At 44.8% G+C, this 21,631-nt stretch overlaps 1 protein-coding gene across 1 annotated transcript in view; it reads left to right on the top strand.

Annotated features, from left to right (window-relative positions):
* The first annotated feature begins 210 nt into the window (after positions 1–210).
* The window catches only part of LOC139382646 (dynein cytoplasmic 2 heavy chain 1), a 263,106-nt gene continuing 241,685 nt past the window's right edge, over positions 211–21,631 (top strand). Inside the window, exons 1-24 of the mRNA XM_071126737.1 lie at positions 211–384; positions 751–982; positions 1,215–1,385; positions 1,513–1,651; positions 1,872–1,990; positions 2,422–2,566; positions 2,734–2,966; positions 3,493–3,627; positions 5,237–5,350; positions 5,444–5,555; positions 5,652–5,776; positions 5,905–6,080; positions 6,180–6,375; positions 6,513–6,608; positions 6,719–6,982; positions 7,796–7,935; positions 10,126–10,354; positions 17,633–17,760; positions 17,837–17,952; positions 18,159–18,286; positions 19,268–19,417; positions 19,559–19,764; positions 20,357–20,512; positions 20,622–20,736. Coding sequence (XP_070982838.1) covers positions 800–982; positions 1,215–1,385; positions 1,513–1,651; positions 1,872–1,990; positions 2,422–2,566; positions 2,734–2,966; positions 3,493–3,627; positions 5,237–5,350; positions 5,444–5,555; positions 5,652–5,776; positions 5,905–6,080; positions 6,180–6,375; positions 6,513–6,608; positions 6,719–6,982; positions 7,796–7,935; positions 10,126–10,354; positions 17,633–17,760; positions 17,837–17,952; positions 18,159–18,286; positions 19,268–19,417; positions 19,559–19,764; positions 20,357–20,512; positions 20,622–20,736 — 3,576 coding nt within the window. The 5' untranslated portion in view covers positions 211–384; positions 751–799. The remainder of the gene's footprint in view (positions 385–750; positions 983–1,214; positions 1,386–1,512; positions 1,652–1,871; positions 1,991–2,421; positions 2,567–2,733; positions 2,967–3,492; positions 3,628–5,236; positions 5,351–5,443; positions 5,556–5,651; positions 5,777–5,904; positions 6,081–6,179; positions 6,376–6,512; positions 6,609–6,718; positions 6,983–7,795; positions 7,936–10,125; positions 10,355–17,632; positions 17,761–17,836; positions 17,953–18,158; positions 18,287–19,267; positions 19,418–19,558; positions 19,765–20,356; positions 20,513–20,621; positions 20,737–21,631) is intronic.

Here is a 21,631-nt window from a genome sequence, read left to right as displayed (position 1 = left end):
CATTGTTGGAAAGACCTCATAAAAGCTAGTTTCACTGTACAGTTTTAGACCTGCTGTATGTATTCGGTCTACATGACAACACTAAAGTCGAAGCCCTTCTCTCTGCCAGTGGCTTACCACGGATAGCTAAGGCACTTTAAAACATTTTACGTAGCCAACCAGTGAGCACTGCAGTTCAGATAGCTAGCTACGTAGCTGCCGTAGTTTCAATGGTAACTACGCCAGCTTCACTCTTGGTGCAGAAACAAGACATCGACTGCAGATTGTGCAGAAGTACCCACTCGCCTAAAATTGGGATAGTAATGTTAGTTTTTACGTTGCAGATATAATTTAGTGCTTTGATGTCCACATTCGGTCTTACAGTCGAAGCGACCTCTTTAACCCGTAAGTACGGTATCTAGCTAGCTAGATGAAACTGTTATGAACTTGCTAGCTATAGGTAGCATGATAGCTACGCTAACTAGCTACCTACCCAGGTCGTTAGCTTTCCATGTAGATCGCAAACGCCATAACATGCCAGTTCATATATACCTCAGTGATGCCAGTGCGTTTCGTCTTTACAACTGGCCGTTAGTTTGCTGACGGTACGTTATTGGACGTTTATGGACTACGGTTTTTAAGATAAATAGCTAGCTTAGAAATGCAGCTAGCTAGTGAGTAACAAGTGGTTTGGCTTGACATACTTTTTGTTAGCCCAGGTAGGGATGTGTGACATCGTCAGAGTATGACATTAGCTGTTTTTTTCACCAGTGAATCCGAAAACAATCTATTCAATTGGCCACAAAACAAGAAGTGAGAGATGCCTCACGGCTCGGATGACGCCCGCAAGCAGTTCGTCCTCACCACGACAGGGAACTACTTCGGCCTAAAGCCGTCTGCATCCCTGGTTGGGTCTGAGGAACTCAACAACTTCTTAGATGATGGGAACGAATTCGTGCTTGCTGTCAACAAACACGAGAATGACCTGTGCCTGTCAAACAAGGTATACTAGACAATAAAACATATCATATCCAATTAGTATTATTGTAAAACACACACATTGATGAACATACACTTCTTTCTTTGTTCATATCTACCAAGATAAGAACAGACGTTTTCTTGTTAACCAGGAACTTAGCTATGGACTTTATAATTTTGTTCCTACATAATCGAAATTGACCTAACCGCAAACCAATATCCTATTTTTTTCTGCTTTTTGTTATGGCTGTTTAAAGATTGAGGCTGGGTACAGCAGAGAGAAGGTGCTAGTGTTCTTCAAGCTGCGTCCCACAGTGATAACAGAGGAGAACCTGCACCAGAATGTCCTGGTGTCCTCCATGCTAGAGTCTCCTATCAGTACCCTCTACCAGGCCGTGCGACAGGTGTTCGCCCCTATGCTACTCAAGGTGGGATCGGTTGCCTGTGTGATGAACATATATACCTGTGTACTAAAGAGGTAATACATTTATACCTTGCAGGTGTGTGTTACAGGTGTGTTTTATAGATTTTTAAAAAATTATTCCCTTATTCAAGGATGAGCGGTGGAGCTCAGCATTTGACCCTAAGCTTGCGGGCCTGCTAAGTGAGCTGGAGCAGGGGCTAGGCTCTGTGGTCCGCAGGGCTGGAACAGAAGACTCTGGCAAGAGGAGTCCAGGGGAAGATGACATCCTGGGTGGGTGCACACTGCTCATCACATGATTCAGAATAGCCTGGATCTGGATCTCTATGAGCTTTAGCAAACCCCTCCGCCTAGGATATATCTACTAGTACATCAAAATGTAACAGGGGAATTACATCAAATAATATCAAGACACAAGAGCAACAACGATCCCCGGTCTAATCATAGTTAAAAGTTTAAAACCTCCTGTTGGTGTGTTCTTCTGTCTGTGCAGGTATCCTGACCCCGGTGGATGAATTCCAGTACTGGGCGGATCTCTCTGAGTCTGGGGACAGGAGCACTGTGAGAGAGAGGGCCGCACACTTCTCTGAGCTCTTCAAGCCCATAGAGAAGGCATGGACTGCATGTCTACTACCATTATATCATGTCCAGTGTGCCAAAGAGTGAAAAAAAACAGGACTAGACAATCATTTGTGCCAAATGTGATATCCCTCCTAAATAGCATGGGCTAATGTCCCGATCCAATCACAAAGACCAGCAGGCTTCTCATACTGTATATTACTGTCATGAAGTTCTATTGTGTATTGTCCATTTTTATTGTGTATGATACTGCCACAAATCTCCCCCAAGGGGACAATAAAGGCAGTAAAGTAAAGAATGTTCCCGGCTCAGATTGTCCTCATCAGCCATCTGCTCACTCACCATACCCCAGACTCATCCCAATCAATCATGTCATGGTCACCATCAACCTATGATGGACAAAAGAGGAAGGAAGGAAGGGGTGAGTGAGCATGTTGACCGTCTCATCCCTCTGTGTGTATCAGGACTACAGTGGTCTGGATGGTGTCTGTCTGGCTGATGCTGTGGAGCTGGTGGAGGTGAGCAGAGACACACTGGATGACGTGTGGAGGCAGAACGACCATGATCCTTTTCCTGAGACACGCATGCTCAGACTCATGGACGTCATCGGTATGACACACACACACACACAGGCCCACACCCACTGCTCACAGATGCCCACGCCTAGAGCTGAAAATGAGCTGTCAGAGAGCTACTGTATTTATTATGGTGGTGGTGCGTTATTCCAGAAGGCCTGCCATGGCTTGTGTTTCTGACTGTGTGTTTATGTGTGTCAGGTGGTGCGCTGGGCAGGTACGTGCAGAAGAAACTGAGTGGTGTGAAACTCTTTTTGGACCCGTTCCTGTCTGTGAGGGAGAGCCTGAGAGTCGGCCTGGTCATCTGTGAGCAGTGGGTGTCGGCCTGTGAGCACCTGAGTGGACAGGTGTGGAAGAGATACGCCCCTTACCCCTGGAAGGGAGACAAGCATCGCCCACAGGCCCTGCACAGCCTGGCTCAGAGACTGGATGAGGTCAGATGCACCAGCTGTCAATCCTTCTCAGTGTCATTAACATCATTGTCATAATTGTATATCAGGAAGTATAGGATAGCCATGCACTCCCTCTTCATAGATCCTTTTGACTAAGTCAGTACACCCCACTTCCTTTTTTTCTTAAGTGACAATGTTCCTGATATTCTATCCTGAGGTTACTGATGAAGCTTTACCATATGACTTAATGACGTGTGTGTGTACTGTATATTTGACATGTATGACTGTCCGTGACTCATCCTTCACCACTTCTCTTTCTGAGGAGGTGACGATCCGTTCAGTTCTTGACAAACTCTGACCTGTGTGTGTGGATGTGTGTCTCAGGCGGTGACGATCCGTACAGTTCTTGACAAACTCTGACCTGTGTGTGTGGATGTGTGTCTCTGGTGGTGACGATCCATACAGTTCTTGACAAACTCTGACCTGTGTGTGTGGATGTGTGTCTCTGGTGGTGACGATCCGTACAGTTCTTGACAAACTCTGACCTGTGTGTGTGGATGTGTCTCAGGTGGTGACGATCCGTACGGTCCATGAGAAGCTGCTTCGTCTGCTGCCTGGAGGAAAACAGCAGGCCTTGGCCTCGGCTCGCGTATTTGAACCCTTCTCTGGCCTCAACCCCTTACACTACAACCCCTATACTGAGGTATGTCAACAAATTGGCAACAAACAGACTTCAGCACCTGACTTCACCCTATTAGAATCTGAAGTCAAATGTCTTCTGTTTGCTGATGATCTGGTGCTTCTGTCACCAACCAAGGAGGGCCTACAGCAGCACCTAGATCTCCTGCACAGATTCTGTCAGACCTGGGCCCTGACAGTAAATCTCAGTAAGACCAAAATAATGTTGTTCCAAAAAAGGTCCAGTTGCCAGGACCACAAATACAAATTCCATCTAGACACTGTTGCCCTAGAGCACACAAAAAACTATACATACCTCGGCCTAAACATCAGCGCCACAGGTAACTTCCACAAAGCTGTGAACGATCTGAGAGACAAGGCAAGAAGGGCATTCTATGCCATCAAAAGGAACATAAAATTCGACAAACCAATTAGGATTTGGCTAAAAATACTTGAATTGGTCATAGAGCCCATTGCCCTTTATGGTTGTGAGGTCTGGAGTCTGCTCACCAACTAACAATTCACAAATTGAGACTCTGCATGCAGAATTCTGCAAAAATATATTTTGTGTACAACGTAAACCACCAAATAATACATGCAGAGTAGAATTAGTCCGATACCCACTAATTATCAAAATCCAGAAAAGAGCCGTTAAATTCTACAACCATCTAAAAGGAAGCGATTCCCAAACCTTCTATAACAAAGCCATCACCTACAGAGAAATTAACCTGGAGAAGAGTCCCCTAAGCAAGCTGGTCCTGGGGCTCTGTTCACAAACACAGACCCCACAGAGCCCCAGGACAGCAGCACAATTAGACCCAACCAAATCATGAGAAAACAAAAAGATAATTACATGACGCATTGGAAAGAATTAACAAAAAAACAGAGCAAACTAGAATGCTATTTGGCCCTAAACAGAGAGTACACAGTGGCAGAATACCTGACCACTATGACCGACCCAAACTTAAGGAAAGCTTTGACTATGTACAGACTCAGTGAGCATAGCCTTGCTATTGAGAAAGGCCGCCGTAGGCAGACATGGCTCTCAAGAGAAGACAGGCTATGTGCTCACTGCCCACAAAATGAGGTGGAAACTGAGCTGCACTTCCTAACCTCCTGCCCAATGTATGACCATATTAGAGACACATATTTCCCTCAGATTACACAGATCCACAAAGAACAAATCCAATTTTGATCATCTCCCGTATCCATTGGGTGAAATACCACAGCAGCAAGATTTCTGACCGTTTTGCCTTAAGAAAAGGGCAACCAGTGAAGAACCAACACCATTGTAAATACAAGCTATATTTATGTTTATTTATTTTCCCTTTTGTACTTTAACCATTTACATCATTACAACACTGTGTATAGACATAATATGACTTGCGTTGCCAATGTGAACATTTGAATTGAAATTGAGATTTATTTTGCTGTTCATTTTTGAATTGTTTATCTCCCTCACTTGCTTTGGCAATGTAAACATATGCTTCCCATGCCAATAATGCCCCTTAAATTGAATTGAAAGACAGAGAGAGAGAGAGGGAGTATGTAAAATGACAGAACTACATATTAGAAGCTTTAATGTTTACGGAGTTACCTGAGCTGGTTGATGTTTCTCTCTCTCTCTGCTGTAGCCTCTGTGGAGGGCGGCAGTAGCCCAGTTTGAGCGAGCCATCGCCCCAGCAGAGCAGGAGGTGGCAGGCAGACTGAAGGCCTACATAGCAGATGTACAGGACAACCCACAGCAGGTCAGAACATCACTTGTCTAGTTACATGAAGTTGAATTTCATTGTTTTGAAAATGCTGACTTCATTATTAATTCATTGAACTTGTGTTTACAGCTTCTGCAGGTGTTTCAGAAGCACAAGGAGCTGATCAGACGACCCAACGTCAGCAAGGAGCTGCAGTCAGAGAGGGAGACTCTGCTGGCCAGACTGCTGGAATACATCAAGGGTCAGTAGGAGTTCAGTACTTCAGAGACTGTCATAATGTTGTTTGTGATGTCACCCCTCATGTCCTAATCATGAATTGACCTTTGATCCCTCCCAGTGCTGCGGACAGACTTTGAGGGTCGTTGCCATGGCGCCCCGGGAGAAAAGTCCGGCCCCCTGGCTGGCCGGAATCTCCCTGAGGTCGTCAACAACATTGTATGGGTCCGCCAGCTTCTCCATAAGGTGTGTGTGCAGTTCGTCGCTTTCTCTCTCTGTGTGTGTGTGTGTGTGTGTGTGTGTGTGTGTGTGTGTGTGTGTGTGTGAGAGAGCACAGTGTGTGTTGATTGATCGGCTGACTGTTTGTACCTGAGGTGGAGGACTCCATCAAGATAGCGCAGGCTCTGCTGTCAGACCTGTCAGGGTTCCGCTCGTTCCTGCGGTTCTGTGACGACCTGCTGGAGGTTCTACGGGCCTACGAACAGGAACAGTTTGATGACTGGTCCAGAGACATCCTCTCTGGCCTCTCTGACCCAAAGTCTGGCATCAGGTCAGTTGAGAACCATACAGCAATTTGTCTGTCTGTCCATCAGTCCATCCATTCTGTATTAATACTGTATAATAAACCCACTGTTCTCCCTCCCTCCAGTCTTCAGGCCAGTAACCGTGTGATGGAGCTGGACCATATAGATGGAAAGCTGAAGATCCAGTACTCTGACCGTCTGGTGACTCTGCTGAGGGAGGTCAGACAGCTGTCAGCCCTTGGCTTCCCCATCCCAGCCAAGATCCAGCAGGCTGCCAACACCGCAGACAAGTTCTACAGACAGGCCATCATCCTCAAACAGGCAAGGACACGCACACACACACACACACACACACACACACACACACACACACACACACACTGTTTTACACACACACATGGACCCACGTCCTGTATTTTATTTATGTTGAGATGTGACTCTGTGTTTGTCTCTGGCAGGTGGCCCATTTCTACAACACCATCGACCAGCAGATGATCTCCTCTCAGAGACCCATGATGCTCAGCTACGCCCTGGCCTTTGAGCAGGTCATCAAGGTACTGACTCATCCATAGGCTTATAGATCTGTTACCACCACCTCCTCCCGCCCCAACCGAATGCTTTAAGGAAAACCATTTCAAATATCCTGTCCCTTTTCCCAATGCAGCAGAATCCACGGTCCCAACCCCGGGACTCTGGCGGGAAGCTGCAGATCACCTGGGATAATCCCAAAGAGCTGGAGGTGTACATTGGAAAACTCCAGTCTGCCGCAGAGAGACTCTCCACTGAGAACCGGAAACTGAGGAAGTGGCACACAGACTTCACTGAGAAGGTGGTGGCCCTGATGACTGTGGACCTGCTGAGGCACCAGCAGCGCTGGAAGGACGGTTTACAGGAGCTACGCACCGGGGTCGCCACACTGGAGGCACAGGTAACCACGGAGAATGGTAGGGAGTCTGGCTAGAGAGCTGAGATTAGGGTAAGAGTTATAAAGGTCTGTGTTTAATATTTGGGTGTTTTATTAGGATCCCCATTAGCTGTTCCAAAAACAGCAGCTACTCTTCCTGGTGTCCAACACAGAACATGGAACATAATACAGAATTACATAATACAGAACATTAATAGACAAGAACAGCTCAAGGACAGAACTACATACATTTAAAAAAATGCACATGTAGCCTACATATCAAGGAATACACACACACTATCTGGGTCAAATAGGGGAGCGGCGTTGTGCCGGGAGGTGTTGCTTTATCTGTTTTATTAAACCAGGTTTACTGTTTATTTGAGCAATATGAGATCGATGGAAGTTCGATGCAATAATGGCTCTATATAATACTGTACGCTTTCTTGAATTTGTTCTGGATTTGGAAACTGTGTAAAGACCCCTGGTGGCATGTCTGGTGAGGTAAGTGTGTGTGTCAGAGCTGTGTGTAAGTTGACTATGCAAACAATTTGGGATTTCAACACATTAATGTTTCTCATAAAAACAAGAAGTGATGCAGTCAGTCTTTCCTTAGTCAACTCTGAGCCAAGAGAGACTGGCATGTATAGTATTTACATCAGCCCTCTGATTACAATGAAGGACAAGACGTGTCGCTCTGTTCTGGTCCAACTGCAGCTTAACTGGGTCTTTCCTTGCAGCACTGGACCACACGGCCGGAAAGTGATGAGGGTATGTTTGGTTAGAACGTCTTAAACTCCTGTCTGCTATTTGATGTTGATTGTGTGTTTGGTGATGTAGGGGTTCAGGTCAGGGGAGATGAAGGCCTGGAGGCAGCACTGGAACCACCAGCTGTACAAGGCCCTGGAACATCAGTACCAGACTGGACTGGAGGCTCTCAACAAGAACCTGCCTGAGATACACATAGACCTCACTTTCAAGTTAGTGGCACTCTGTCTCTCTCTCTGTCTCTCTCTCTCTCTCTCTGTCTCTCTCTCTGTCTCTCTCTCTGTCTCTCTCTCTGTCTCTCTCTCTCTGTCTCTCTCTGTCTCTCTCTCTCTGTCTCTCTCTGTCTCTCTCTGTCTCTCTCTCTGTCTCTCTCTCTGTCTCTCTCTCTCTGTCTCTCTCTGTCTCTCTCTCTGTCTCTCTCTCTGTCTCTCTCTCTGTGTCTCTCTCTGTCTCTCTCTCTGTCTCTCTCTCTGTCTCTCTCTCTCTCTCTCTCTCTGTCTCTCTCTCTCTCTCTCTCTGTCTCTCTCTGTCTCTCTCTCTGTCTCTCTCTCTGTCTCTCTCTCTGTCTCTCTCTCTCTGTCTCTCTCTGTCTCTCTCTCTGTCTCTCTCTCTGTGTCTCTCTCTGTCTCTCTCTCTGTCTCTCTCTCTGTCTCTCTCTCTGTCTCTCAAATTCAAATTCAAGCTGCTTTATTGGCTACTACGACTACTACTACCATCACTAAACTGTTAACACTACCATTACCACCCATATTTGGAATGATAAACATTAATAATTATAATAATAACAATAATAGTAATAATAAGTAAGTTACTGTTTACTATGCAGATGTTATTATTCAGTGTCCCTCAGGCAATGGCAGGAAAATACATATTTGGCTGCAAGAGGAGCTATTGCTCCTTCGCCCATGAGTATTCTTAGTTTTTCCTCTGGGTTCAATTTGTAAAAATGTGGAATATATGTAGTCATTTCTGTGAATAATGAATCTCTTTGTGAGGAATATTTATCACAGTAAAGGAGATCATATCACAGTAAAGTTAATCTCTGTCTCTACCTCCCCTGTCATGCAGTGACCACATACACGCTCCTCTTTGGGTAGCCAAATCTCTGTCTCTCTCTCTGTCTCTCTCTCTCTCTCTCTCTCTCGGTCTCTCTTTGTCTCTCTCTCGGTCTCTCTTTGTCTCTCTCTCTTTGTCTCTGCCTCTCTCTCTCTTTGTCTCTGCCTCTCTCTCTCTTTGTCTCTGCCTCTCTCTCTCTTTGTCTCTTGCCTCTCTCTCTCTCTTTGTCTCTGCCTCTCTCTCTCTTTGTCTCTTCCTCTCTCTCTCTTTGTCTCTGCCTCTCTCTCTCTCTTTGTCTCTGCCTCTCTCTCTCTCTCTCTTTGTCTCTGCCTCTCTCTCTTTGTCTCTCTCTCTTTGTCTCTGCCTCTCTCTCTCTTTGTCTCTGCCTCTCTCTCTCTGTCTCTCTCTCTTTGTCTCTCTCTCTTTGTCTCTTTGTCTCTCTCTCTTTGTCTCTGCCTCTCTCTCTCTTTGTCTCTCTCTCTTTGTCTCTGCCTCTCTCTCTCTTTGTCTCTGCCTCTCTCTCTCTTTGTCTCTGCCTCTCTCTCTCTGTCTCTCTCTCTTTGTCTCTCTCTCTTTGTCTCTTTGTCTCTCTCTCTTTGTCTCTGCCTCTCTCTCTCTTTGTCTCTCTCTCTTTGTCTCTGCCTCTCTCTCTCTTTGTCTCTGCCTCTCTCTCTCTTTGTCTCTGCCTCTCTCTCTCTTTGTCTCTGCCTCTCTCTCTCTTTGTCTCTGCCTCTCTCTCTCTTTGTCTCTCTCTCTTTGTCTCTGCCTCTCTCTCTTTGTCTTTGTCTCTCTCATTGTCTCTGCCTCTCTCTCGCTTTGTCTCTCTCTCTTTTGTCTCTGCCTCTCTCTCTCTTTGTCTCTCTCTCTTTGTCTTTGTCTCTCTCTTTGTCTCTGCCTCTCTCTCTCTTTGTCTCTCTCTCTTTGTCTCTGCCTCTCTCTCTCTTTGTCTCTCTCTCTTTGTCTCTGCCTCTCTCTCTCTTTGTCTCTCTCTGCCTCTCTCTCTCTTTGTCTCTCTCTGCCTCTCTCTCTCTTTGTCTCTGCCTCTCTCTCTCTTTGTCTCTGCCTCTCTCTCTCTTTGTCTCTGCCTCTCTCTCTCTTTGTCTCTGCCTCTTTGTCTTTGTCTCTCTCTCTTTGTCTCTGCCTCTCTCTCTTTGTCTCTCTCTCTTTGTCTCTGCCTCTCTCTCTCTTTGTCTTTGTCTCTCTCTCTCTTTGTCTCTGTCTGTCTCGGACTGTCTCTGTTTCTCTTTTTGTCTCTTTCTGTCTCTCTCTCCTACGGTAATATAATATACTGCATTGTAAAATAGTCAAACGTATAATCTCTGCTCTGCTGTCGTCCCCATCTTTAGGCAGGGTCGTCTTCAGTTCCGTCCTCCTTTTGAGGAGGTGAGGGCCAAGTACTTCAGAGAGATGAAGAGGTTCATCTCTATCCCGAACCAGTTCAAAGGAGTCAGCGCCCAGGGGGAGGAGCTAATCTTCAGCGTCATGATTGACAGGAACGCATCAGGCTTCCTCACCATCTTCCGCAAAGCAGAGGACCTCTTCAGCCGGCTGCTGGGCGTTCAGGACAAGTTTAAGGTGTGTGTGTGTTAGAGTGTTGCTCAGTGGTTGACTGTATTGGAATATCCGTCATTAACTAATGTACCAGGATTACCTCCTTGATTTGAGTACATTTGGGGTAATTGTTGTATTTCTGGCATGGTTTTATTTTGACACAGGGTTTAATTTCCCTTCTAGTGGTACAGCGGTAGTCTTTTCAGTGTCCTTTTATGCGTCCTGTGGTTTTAGGAGGGAAACCCCCTGTCCCCAAAAGCAAAGCTTTCTTCTGCCTTTTCTACCACTCATGAAAGTAATGTGGTTCACCACAGTTTCTGTCACCTCCCGCACAGAAACTCAATCAACACACGCACATGTGGTCCAGATTAGACACACACACACAAACTGACTGAATGGCTTTATGTGAGGAAGACCCAAGTCAAGCCAAATCAAAGTCCATCTAGTCTCCACCTGAACCACGTCTATCTGTATATATAATGTCTGTAATATCTGTCTGTTTATATAATATCTGTCTGTGTATATAATGTCTGTAATGTCTGTCTGTGTATATAATGTCTGTAATGTCTGTCTGTGTATATAATGTCTGTAATGTCTGTCTGTTTATATAATATCTGTCTGTTTATATAATGTCTGTCTGTGTATATAATGTCTGTCTGTGTATATCATGTCTGTAATGTCTAATATATCTGTCTGTGTATATAATGTCTGTAATGTCTGTCTGTCTGTAATGTCTGACTGTGTATATAATGTCTAATATTATATACACAGTCTGTTTATATGTCTGTCTGTGTATATAATGTCTGTCTGTGTATATAATGTCTGTAATGTCTGTCTGTGTATATCATGTCTGTCTGTGTATATAATGTCTGTAATGTCTGTCTGGGTATATCATGTCTGTCTGTTTATTTAATGTCTGTGTTTATATACAGTCGTGGACAAAGGTTTTGAGAATGACACAAATATTTATTTTCAAAGTCTGCTGCCTCAGTTTGTATGATGGCACTTTGCATGTACTCCAGAATGTTATGAAGAGATCAGATGAACTGCAATTAATTGCAAAGTCCCTCTTAGCCATGCAAATGAACGTAATCCCCCCCCCCCAAAAAAAAATTCCACTGCATTTTAGCCCTGCCACAAAAGGACCAGCTGACATAATGTCAGTGATTCTCTTGTTAACACAGGTGTGAGTGTCGACAAGGCTGGAGATCACTCTTTCCAGCTGATTGAGTTCGAATAACAGACTGGAAGCTTCAAAAGGAGGGTGGTGCTTGGAATCATTGTTCTTCCTCTGTCAACCATGGTTACTTGCAAGGAAACACGTGCCGTCATCATTGCTTTGCACAAAAAGGGCTTCACAGGCAAGGATATTGCTACCAGTAAGAATGCACCTAAATTAACCATTTATCAGATCATCAAGAACTTTAAGGAGAGCGGTTCAATTGTTGCGAAGAAGAGTTCAGGGCGCCCAAGAAAGTCCAGCAAGCGCCAGGACCGTCTCCTAAAGTTGATTCAGCTGCGGGATCGGGGCGCCACCTGTACAGAGCTTGCTCAGGAATGGCAGCAGGCAGGTGTGAGTGCATCTGCACGCACAGTGAGGCAAAGACTTTTGGAGGATGGCCTGGTGTCAAGAAGGGCAGCAAAGAAGCCACTTCTCTCCAGGAAAAACATCAGGGACAGACTGATATTCTGCAAAAGGTGCAGGGATTAGACTGCTGAGGACTGATATATATATATATATATATTTATATTTATTTCTATATATATATATATATATATATATATATATACAGTGCCTTGCGAAAGTATTCAGCCCCCTTGAACTTTGCGACCTTTTGCCACATTTCAGGCTTCAAACATAAAGAGATAAAACTGTATTTTTTTGTGAAGAATCAACAACAAGTGGGACACAATCATGAAGTGGAACGACATTTATTGGATATTTCAAACTTTTTTAACAAATCAAAAACTGAAAAATTGGGCGTGCAAAATTATTCAGCCCCTTTACTTTCAATGCAGCAAACTCTCTCCAGAAGTTCAGTGAGGATCTCTGAATGATCCAATGTTGACCTAAATGACTAATGATGATAAATACAATCCACCTGTGTGTAATCAAGTCTCCGTATAAATGCACCTGCACTGTGATAGTCTCAGAGGTCCGTTAAAAGCGCAGAGAGCATCATGAAGAACAAGGAACACACCAGGCAGGTCCGAGATACTGTTGTGAAGAAGTTTAAAGCCGGATTTGGATACAAAAAGATTTCCCAAGCTTTAAACATCCCAAGGAGCACTGTGCAAGCGATAATATTGAAATGGAAGGAGTATCAGACCACTGCAAATCTACCAAGACCTGGCCGTCCCTCTAAACTTTCAGCTCATACAAGGAGAAGACTGATCAGAGATGCAGCCAAGAGGCCCATGATCACTCTGGATGAACTGCAGAGATCTACAGCTGAGGTGGGAAACTCTGTCCATAGGACAACAATCAGTCCTATATTGCACAAATCTGGCCTTTATGGAAGAGTGGCAAGAAGAAAGCCATTTCTTAAAGATATCCATAAAAAGTGTTGTTTAAAGTTTGCCACAAGCCACCTGGGAGACACACCAAACATGTGGAAGAAGGTGCTCTGGTCAGATGAAACCAAAATTGAACTTTTTGGCAACAATGCAAAACGTTATGTTTGGCGTAAAAGCCACACAGCTGAACACACCATCCCCACTGTCAAACATGGTGGTGGCAGCATCATGGTTTGGGCCTGCTTTTCTTCAGCAGGGACAGGGAAGATGGTTAAAATTGATGGGAAGATGGATGGAGCCAAATACAGGACCATTCTGGAAGAAAACCTGATGGAGTCTGCAAAAGACTTGAGACTGGGACGGAGATTTGTCTTCCAACAAGACAATGATCCAAAACATAAAGCAAAATCTACAATGGAATGGTTCAAAAATAAACATATCCAGGTGTTAGAATGGCCAAGTCAAAGTCCAGACCTGAATCCAATCGAGAATCTGTATAAAGAACTGAAAACTGCTGTTCACAAATGCTCTCCATCCAACCTCACTGAGCTCGAGCTGTTTTGCAAGGAGGAATGGGAAAAAATGTCAGTCTCTCGATGTGCAAAACTGATAGAGACATACCACAAGCGACTTACAGCTGTAATCGCAGCAAAAGGTGGCGCTACAAAGTATTAACTTAAGGGGGCTGAATAATTTTGCACGCCCAATTTTTCAGTTTTTGATTTGTTAAAAAAGTTTGAAATATCCAATAAATGTCGTTCCACTTCATGATTGTGTCCCACTTGTTGTTGATTCTTCACAAAAAAATACAGTTTTATATCTTTATGTTTGAAGCCTGAAATGTGGCAAAAGGTCGCAAAGTTCAAGGGGGCCGAATACTTTCGCAAGGCACTGTATGTATATATATATATATATATATATTTATTTCTATGAAATATCCCCTTTCCGATTGTTTGGGGCATCTGGAAAAAAGCTTGTCGGAGAAGACAAGGTGAGCTCTATCTTCAGTCCTGTGTCATGCCAACAGTAAAGCATCCTGAGACCATTCATGTGTGGGGTTGCTTCTCAGCCAAGGGAGTGGGCTCACTCACAATTTTGCCTAAGAACACATCCATGAATAAAGAATGGCACATCCTCCGAGAGCAACTTCTCCCACCATCCAGGAACAGTTTGGTGACAAACAATGCCTTTTCCAGCATGATGGAGCACCTTGCCACAAGGCAAAAGTGATAACTAAGTGGCTCAGGGAACAAAACATCGATATTTTGTGTCCATGGCCAGGAAACTCCCCAGACCTTAATCCATTGAGAAGTTGTGGGCAATCCTCAAGAGGCGGGTGGACAAACAAAACCCCACAAATTCTGACAAACTCCAAGCATTGATGCAAGAATGGGCTGCCTTCAGTCAGGATGTGGCCCAGAAGTTAATTGACAGCATGCCAGGGCGGATTGTAGAGGTCTTGAAAAAGAAGGGTCAACACTGCAAGTATTGACTCTCTGCATCAACTTCATGTAACTGTCAATAAAACACTTATGAAATGCTTGTAATTATACTTCAGTATTCCATAGTAACATCTGACAAAAATATCTAGAGACACTGAGGCAGCAGACTTGGACATTAATATTTGTGTCATTCTCAAAACTTTTGGCCACAACTGTAATGTCTGTGTATGTAATGTCTGTCTGTGTATATAATGTCTGTCTGTGTATATAATGTCTGTAATGTCTGTCTGTGTATATAATGTTTGTTCTGTCTGTCTGTCTGTCTGTCTGTGTGTGTATATAATGTCTGTAATGTCTGTCTGTCTGTGTATATAATCTCTGTAATGTCTTTCTGTGTATATGTCTATAATGTCTGTCTGTGTATAATGTCTGTCTGTTTATATGTCTGTAATGACTATCTGTGTATATAATGTCTGTAATGTCTGTCTGTTTATATAATGTCTGTCTGTTTATACACTGCTCAAAAGAATAAAGGGAACACTAAAATAACACATCCTAGATCTGAATGAATGAAATATTCTTATTAAATACTTTTTTCTTTACATAGTTGAATGTGCTGACAACAAAATCACACAAAAATTATCAGTGGAAATCAAATTTATCAACCCATGGAGGTCTGGATTTGGAGTCACACTCAAAATTAAAGTGGAAAACCACACTACAGGCTGATCCAACTTTGATGTAATGTCTTTAAAACAAGTGAAAATGAGGCTCAGTAGTGTGTGTGGCCTCCACATGCCTGTATTCCTCCCTACAACGCCTGGCATGCTCCTGATGAGGTGGCGGATGGTCTCCTGGGGGATCTCCTCCCAGACCTGGACTAAAGCATCTGCCAACTCCCGGACAATCTGTGGTGCAGCGTGGCGTTGCTGGATGGAGCGAGACATGTTGTGCTCAATTGGATTCAGGTCTGGTGAACGGGCGGGCCAGTCCATAGCATCAATGCCTTCCTCTTGCAGGAACTGCTGACACACTTCAGCCACATGAGGTCTTGCATTAGGAGGAACCCAGGGCCAACCGCACCAGCATAGGGTCTCACAAGGGATCTTGAGGATCTCATCTCGGTACCTAATGGCAGTCAGGCTACCTCTGGCGAGCACATGGAGGGCTGTGCGGTCCCCCAAAGAAATGCCACCCACACACCATGACTGACCATGCTGGAGGATGTTGCAGGCAGCAGAACATTCTCCACGGCGTCTCCAGACTCTGTCACGTCTGTCACGTGCTCAGTGTGAACCTGCTTTCATCTGTGAAGAGCACAGGGCGCCAGTGGCGAATTTGCCAATCTTGGTGTTCTCTGGCAAATGCCAAACGTCCTGCACGGTGTTGGGCTGTAAGCACAACCCCCACCTGTGGACGTCGGGCCCTCATACCACCCTCACGTAGTCTGTTTCTGACCGTTTGAGCAGACACATGCACATTTGTGGCCTGCTGGAGGTCATTTTGCAGGGCTCTGGCAGTGCTCCTCCTGCTCCTCCTTGCACAAAGGCAGAGGTAGCGGTCCTGCTGCTGGGTTGTTGCCCTCCTACGGCCTCCACATCTCCTGATGTACTGGCCTGTCTCCGGGTAGCGCCTCCATGCTCTGGACACTACGCTGACAGACACAGCAAACCTTCTTGCCACAGCTCGCATTGATGTGCCATCCTGGATGAGCTGCACTACCTGAGCCACTTGTGTGGGTTGTAGACTCCGTCTCATGCTACCACTAGAGTGAAAGCACCGCAAGCATTCAAAAGTGACCAAAACATCAGCCAGGAAGCATAGGAACTCCTTTATTGGGGGTGTCTTGCTAATTGCCTATAATTTCCACCTGTTGTCTATTGCATTTGCACAACAGCATGTGAAATTTATTGTCAATCAGTGTTGCTTCCTAAGTGGACAGTTTGATTTCACAGAAGTGTGATTGACTTGGAGTTACATTGTGTTGTTTAAGTGTTCCCTTTATTTTTTTGAGCAGTGTATAATGTCTGTCTGGTTATATAATGTCTGTCTCTCTGTCTCTATAATATCGGTAATATCCGTCTGTGTATATAATGTATGTCTGTGTATATAATGTCTCTAATATCTCTGTTTATATAATGTCTGTAATGTCTATCTGTGTATATAATAATTTTAATGTATGTTTGTGTATATAATGTCTGTATCTGTGTATAATGTCTATCTGTATATATAATGTACGTGTGTATAATGTTTAATGTCTGTGTATGTAATGTCTAATGTACAGTGAGTTTTCAAAACATTAGGAACACCTTTTTAATATTGAGTTTCACCCCCTTTGCCCTCAGAACTTCCTCAGTTTGTCGGGGCATGGACTCTACAAGGTGTTGAAAGCATTCCACGGGGATGCTGGCCCATGTTGACTCCAATGCTTCCCACAGTTGTGTCAAGTTGACTGGATGTCCTTTGGGTGGTGGACCATTCTTATTACACATGGGAAAATGTTGAGCTTGAAAAACCAAGCAGCGTTGCAGTTCTTGGCACAAACCGGTGTGCCTTGGCACTTATTACCATACCCCGTTCAAAGGCACTTAAATATTTTGTCTTGCCCATTCACCCTCTGAATGACACACATACACAATCCATGTCTCAATTGTCTCAAGCTTACAAATCATTCTTTAATCTGTCTCCTTCCCTTCATTTACACTGATTGAAGAGGATTTAACAAGTAACATCAATAAGGGGTCATAGCTTTCACCTGTATTCACCTGGTCAGGCTGTCATGGAAAGAGCATGTACACTCAGTGTATATCTGTGTATACAGTGGGGCAAAAAGTATTTAGTCAGCCACCAATTGTGCAAGTTCTCCCACTTAAAAAGATGAGAGAGGCCTGTAATTTTCATCATAGGTACACTTCAACTATGACAGACAAAATGAGAAAAAAAATCCAGAAGATCACATTGTAGGATTTTTAATGAATTTATTTGCAAATTATGGTGGAAAATAAGTATTTGGTCAATAACAAAAGTTTCTCAATACTTTGTTATATACCCTTTGTTGGCAATGACAGAGGTCAAACGCTTTCTGTAAGTCTTCACAGGGTTTCCACATACTGTTGCTGGTATTTTGGCCCATTCCTCCATGCAGATCTCCTCTAGAGCAGTGATGTTTTGGGGCTGTTGCTGGGCAACACAGACTTTCAACTCCCTCCAAAGATTTTCTATGGGGTTGAGATCTGGAGACTGGCTAGGCCACTCCAGGACCTTGAAATGCTTCTTACGAAGCCACTCTTTCGTTGCCCGGGCGGTGTGTTAGCGTATATCTATCTTTGTGTTCTCTCTGTAGGAGTGGGTGGTGCTGGGCCAGGTTGACATGGACTTGTTGGTGGAGAAGCAGCTATCGTCTGTCCAGGACTGGGAGAGGAACTTCAAGGCCTTGAAGGCCAGAGGGAAGGAGTCAGAGCGCCTGCCCAGGTACACAGCCGCCCACAGGCCACATAGCTTCCATTGATCTGTTACAGTCGTGGTAAAACCGTTTTGTCTCTTTCAGTCTGGAGAAGGTTGACTGTATCACAGTGAACTGTGAGCCAGTGAAGGCAGTGATTGATGACCTCATCCAGAGACTGTTTGACACCCTGCTGATGTCCCTCAGAAAGTCCATACAAGGTAAAGCCTGGATTTACACTTGAAATATATGCGTTTAACTCAAATGTATATATGCAAATCTCCTAGTGACACCAATGTATGACTGTTGATGTGTCTTTTGTGCAGGGGCTTTACCACAGTTTAGTTCATATGTGACATGTTTCCCTTTCACAGTCTTTCTGTTTCATTTTATTTTCTTTGTTCTTTACTTTCCTCTCCCCCTCCAGGCCATACCCTAGACATAGACAGTTTTGTGACTGGGGCCATGGAGACGTTGTCCTCTCGTCCAGAGAGTATTGATGAGATAGGAGAGGCCAATGCCAGACACAGCCAGATACAGGCCCGCAAACCAGACGTAAGAATCTCACTCTGAGGGACTCAACAATACTTAAAGGTCCTGAACAGTCATTCTGAAAAGTACTTTTTCTCTCTTGGCTAAGTACCAGGAAGTTTGAAGTGACAGGCTGAGTGGGCGGGGAGCTTATATTTATGAATTTTGAAACATCTACTGTGTGTCAAGTAATTTGGATGCAGTGACCAGTGTTGCAGTAAAATCATCTCAAGCTAATTTGGTGATGCACAAAGCAACTCAAACAATATTGAAATTGCACCAATGATATTGACCCACTCCCACCTTTTGTTCCATGCTGGCTGAACACCTAGCTAGCCAGTAACACAGCAGCACTGACCCATGTGTTGACCTCTCAACTGTGTCTGTGTTTTGAACGACCCATTCCCACCATTTGTTCCATGCTGGCTGAACACCTAGCTAGCCAGTAACTGCTGACACAGATGAAAGGGGAAACATATACGTATCGTTGCCATAGATGAATAGGGTCAACTTTTAATTATGTTTTCTGATACCCTACAGTAAAATGTTGGCCTCAGTAGAGTAGCTATCTAGCTATATAAACAACGCCTCTCTGCAAACACAAACACAGCTTCTCCGATGTTGGTTACAAGGCGGTACTTATTTAAATAATGAAAGTTTAGGTGATGTCACCTTGTCCCCTGAATAATGAATCCTAGTGTTTTACATGGGGGAGGGGACCAGTAACTTTGTGATCAAACGTTATCAATGAAGAAGCAACAGTCATTTTTCATACTTTCATCTAGTTTCCTTCTAATATCATCCATTTTCATGAAAAACATGATTTTTAACTGTTCATGACCATTAATATTCAATCACTTCTACCACAGTTTTTTCAATCACTTCTACCACAGTTCTTTAAAGTTGCCTGAGCTTTGCTCTGTTTGTGTGATGTTCCATATATCGAGACCCCAGATTTATAGTGTTGTCTGAGCGTTGCTGTAATGTTTGTGTGATGTGGTGTAGATCCTGCTCCAGTTCCAGGCGGCGCAGGAGAAGAACCGTCTGCTGAGGGCCGTAGCAGGAGGCGGTCTGGATTCTCTGTCCTCCCTCAGGGCCAAGTGGGACAAACTAGAGATGATGATGGAGAGCCACCAGCTGATGATCAAAGAGCAGGTACACACACACACACACACACACACACACACACACACACACACACAAGAGAACGCACACGCACACTTTTGCAAACACGCTTGGACAAAAAACACAGATGCTCCTTCTCTCATTTCCCCCTGGTTTCTCCCTCTCCTCTAGGTCGAGGTGATGCGTAGTAATGCTGAGAGTCGTGTCCAGGCCTACAGGCTGGAGCTGGACAGGTTCAGGGCTCGCTGGGACCAACTGAAGCCCAGAGACGAGGTCATAGAGACAGGAGACCAGGCAGCCCTGCTGGCCTCTGTCCAAACCATCAGAGACAAGAGACAGGAGTTCCAGGAGCTGGAGGTCACACGCACACGCCTGCTGTAGGTTACACACACACACCACACCACACACACACACACACACACACACCACACCACACCACACCACACCACACCACACCACACCACACCACACCACACCACACAACACAACACACATGCCTGCTGTAGGTTACACACACACACCACACCACACCACACACACACACACACACACCACACCACACCACACCACACCACACAACACAACACACATGCCTGCTGTAGGTTACACACACACACACACACACACACACACACATACACACACACACACAACACAACACCCACACAACACACCACACCACACCACACACACACACACACACGCCTGCTGTAGGTTACACACACACAGACACACACACACACACACACACACACACACACACACACACACACACACACACACACACACACACACACACACACACACACACACACACACACACATACACACACACACGCCTGCTGTAGGTTATACACACACACACACACACACACGCCTGCTGTAGGTTATACACACACACACACACAGCAAGTCAACTGTACTTTCAATCATTCCGTTTTCTGTGTACTAATGAGTGTCTCTTCTCAGTGAGGACTGTCGTCACTTTGAGCTGGAGGCTCCAGACTTCTCCCTGGCGGAGGAGACCATCAGAGACATGGAGGAGTATGGACAGATGTGGTCTCTGTATGAGGACTGGCAGGAGGGCTTCCAGGAGAAGGCCAAGGAGGACTGGATCACATTCAGGTTAGGTGTCAGGGAAGGTTTGGGTTTAGATTTGATATGGTCATTTCTACCTCGTTTTGCCTTCGCTGGCTGAGTGGTTGAATAAACAGTGTGTGTGTGTGTTTTGCAGGAGTAAGACCTACGTGTTTGAGGAGTTCCTGTTTGCGTGGCAGGACAGACTGAGGAAGCTTGAGCAGCACACCAGCATGTCTGTCAAACTACAGAGAGAAGTTGATAAGTACAAGGTGAGGAAGGGAGGGGGAGAGAGAGTGTTCTGTGTGTGTTTGTAGAGTCTGATTCCAGTGTGTTCTGTGTGTGTTTGTAGAGTCTGTTTCTGGTGTGTTTTGTGTGTGTTTGTAGAGTCTGGTTAAGGTGTGTTCTGGTGTATTCTGTGTAGAGTCTGGTTCTGGTATGTTTGTTGCGTCTGGTTCTGGTGTGTTTGTAGAGTCTGGTTCTGGTGTGTTTGTAGAGTCTGGTTCTGGTGTTAAGGTGTATTCTGTGTGTGTTTGTAGAGTCTGGTTCTGGTATGTTTGTCACGTCTGGTTCTGGTGTGTTTGTAGAGTCTGGTTCTGGTGTGTTTGTAGAGTCTGGTTCTGGTGTGTTTGTAGAGTCTGGTTCTGGTGTTATTAAGATGTGTTCTGTGTGTGTTTGTAGAGTCTGGTTAAGGTGTGTTCTGTGTGTGTTTGTAGAGTCTGGTTCTGGTGTTAAGGTGTGTTCTGTGTGTGTTTGTAGAGTCTGGTTAAGGTGTATTCTGTGTGTGTTTGTAGAGTCTGGTTAAGGTGTGTTCTGTGTGTGTTTGTAGAGTCTGGTTCTGGTGTTAAGGTGTATTCTGTGTGTGTTTGTAGAGTCTGGTTAAGGTGTGTTCTGTGTGTGTTTGTAGAGTCTGGTTCTGGTGTATTCTGTGTGTGTTTGTTGCGTCTGGTTCTGGTATGTTTGTTGCGTCTGGTTCTGGTGTGTTTGTAGAGTCTGGTTCTGGTGTGTTTGTTGCGTCTGGTTCTGGTGTGTTTGTAGAGTCTGGTTTTGGTGTGTTTGTAGAGTCTGGTTCTGGTGTGTTCTGTGTGTGTTTGTAGAGTCTGGTTCTGGTGTGTTTGTAGAGTCTGGTTCTGGTGTGTTTGTAGAGTCTGGTTCTGGTGTGTTTGT

This window comes from Oncorhynchus clarkii, chromosome 24, assembly GCF_045791955.1.
Source record: "Oncorhynchus clarkii lewisi isolate Uvic-CL-2024 chromosome 24, UVic_Ocla_1.0, whole genome shotgun sequence".
NCBI classification, from domain to species: Eukaryota; Metazoa; Chordata; class Actinopteri; order Salmoniformes; family Salmonidae; genus Oncorhynchus; species Oncorhynchus clarkii.
The sequence above is the reverse complement of the archived record's forward strand: the minus strand, read 5'-3'. Positions and strand labels throughout refer to the sequence as shown.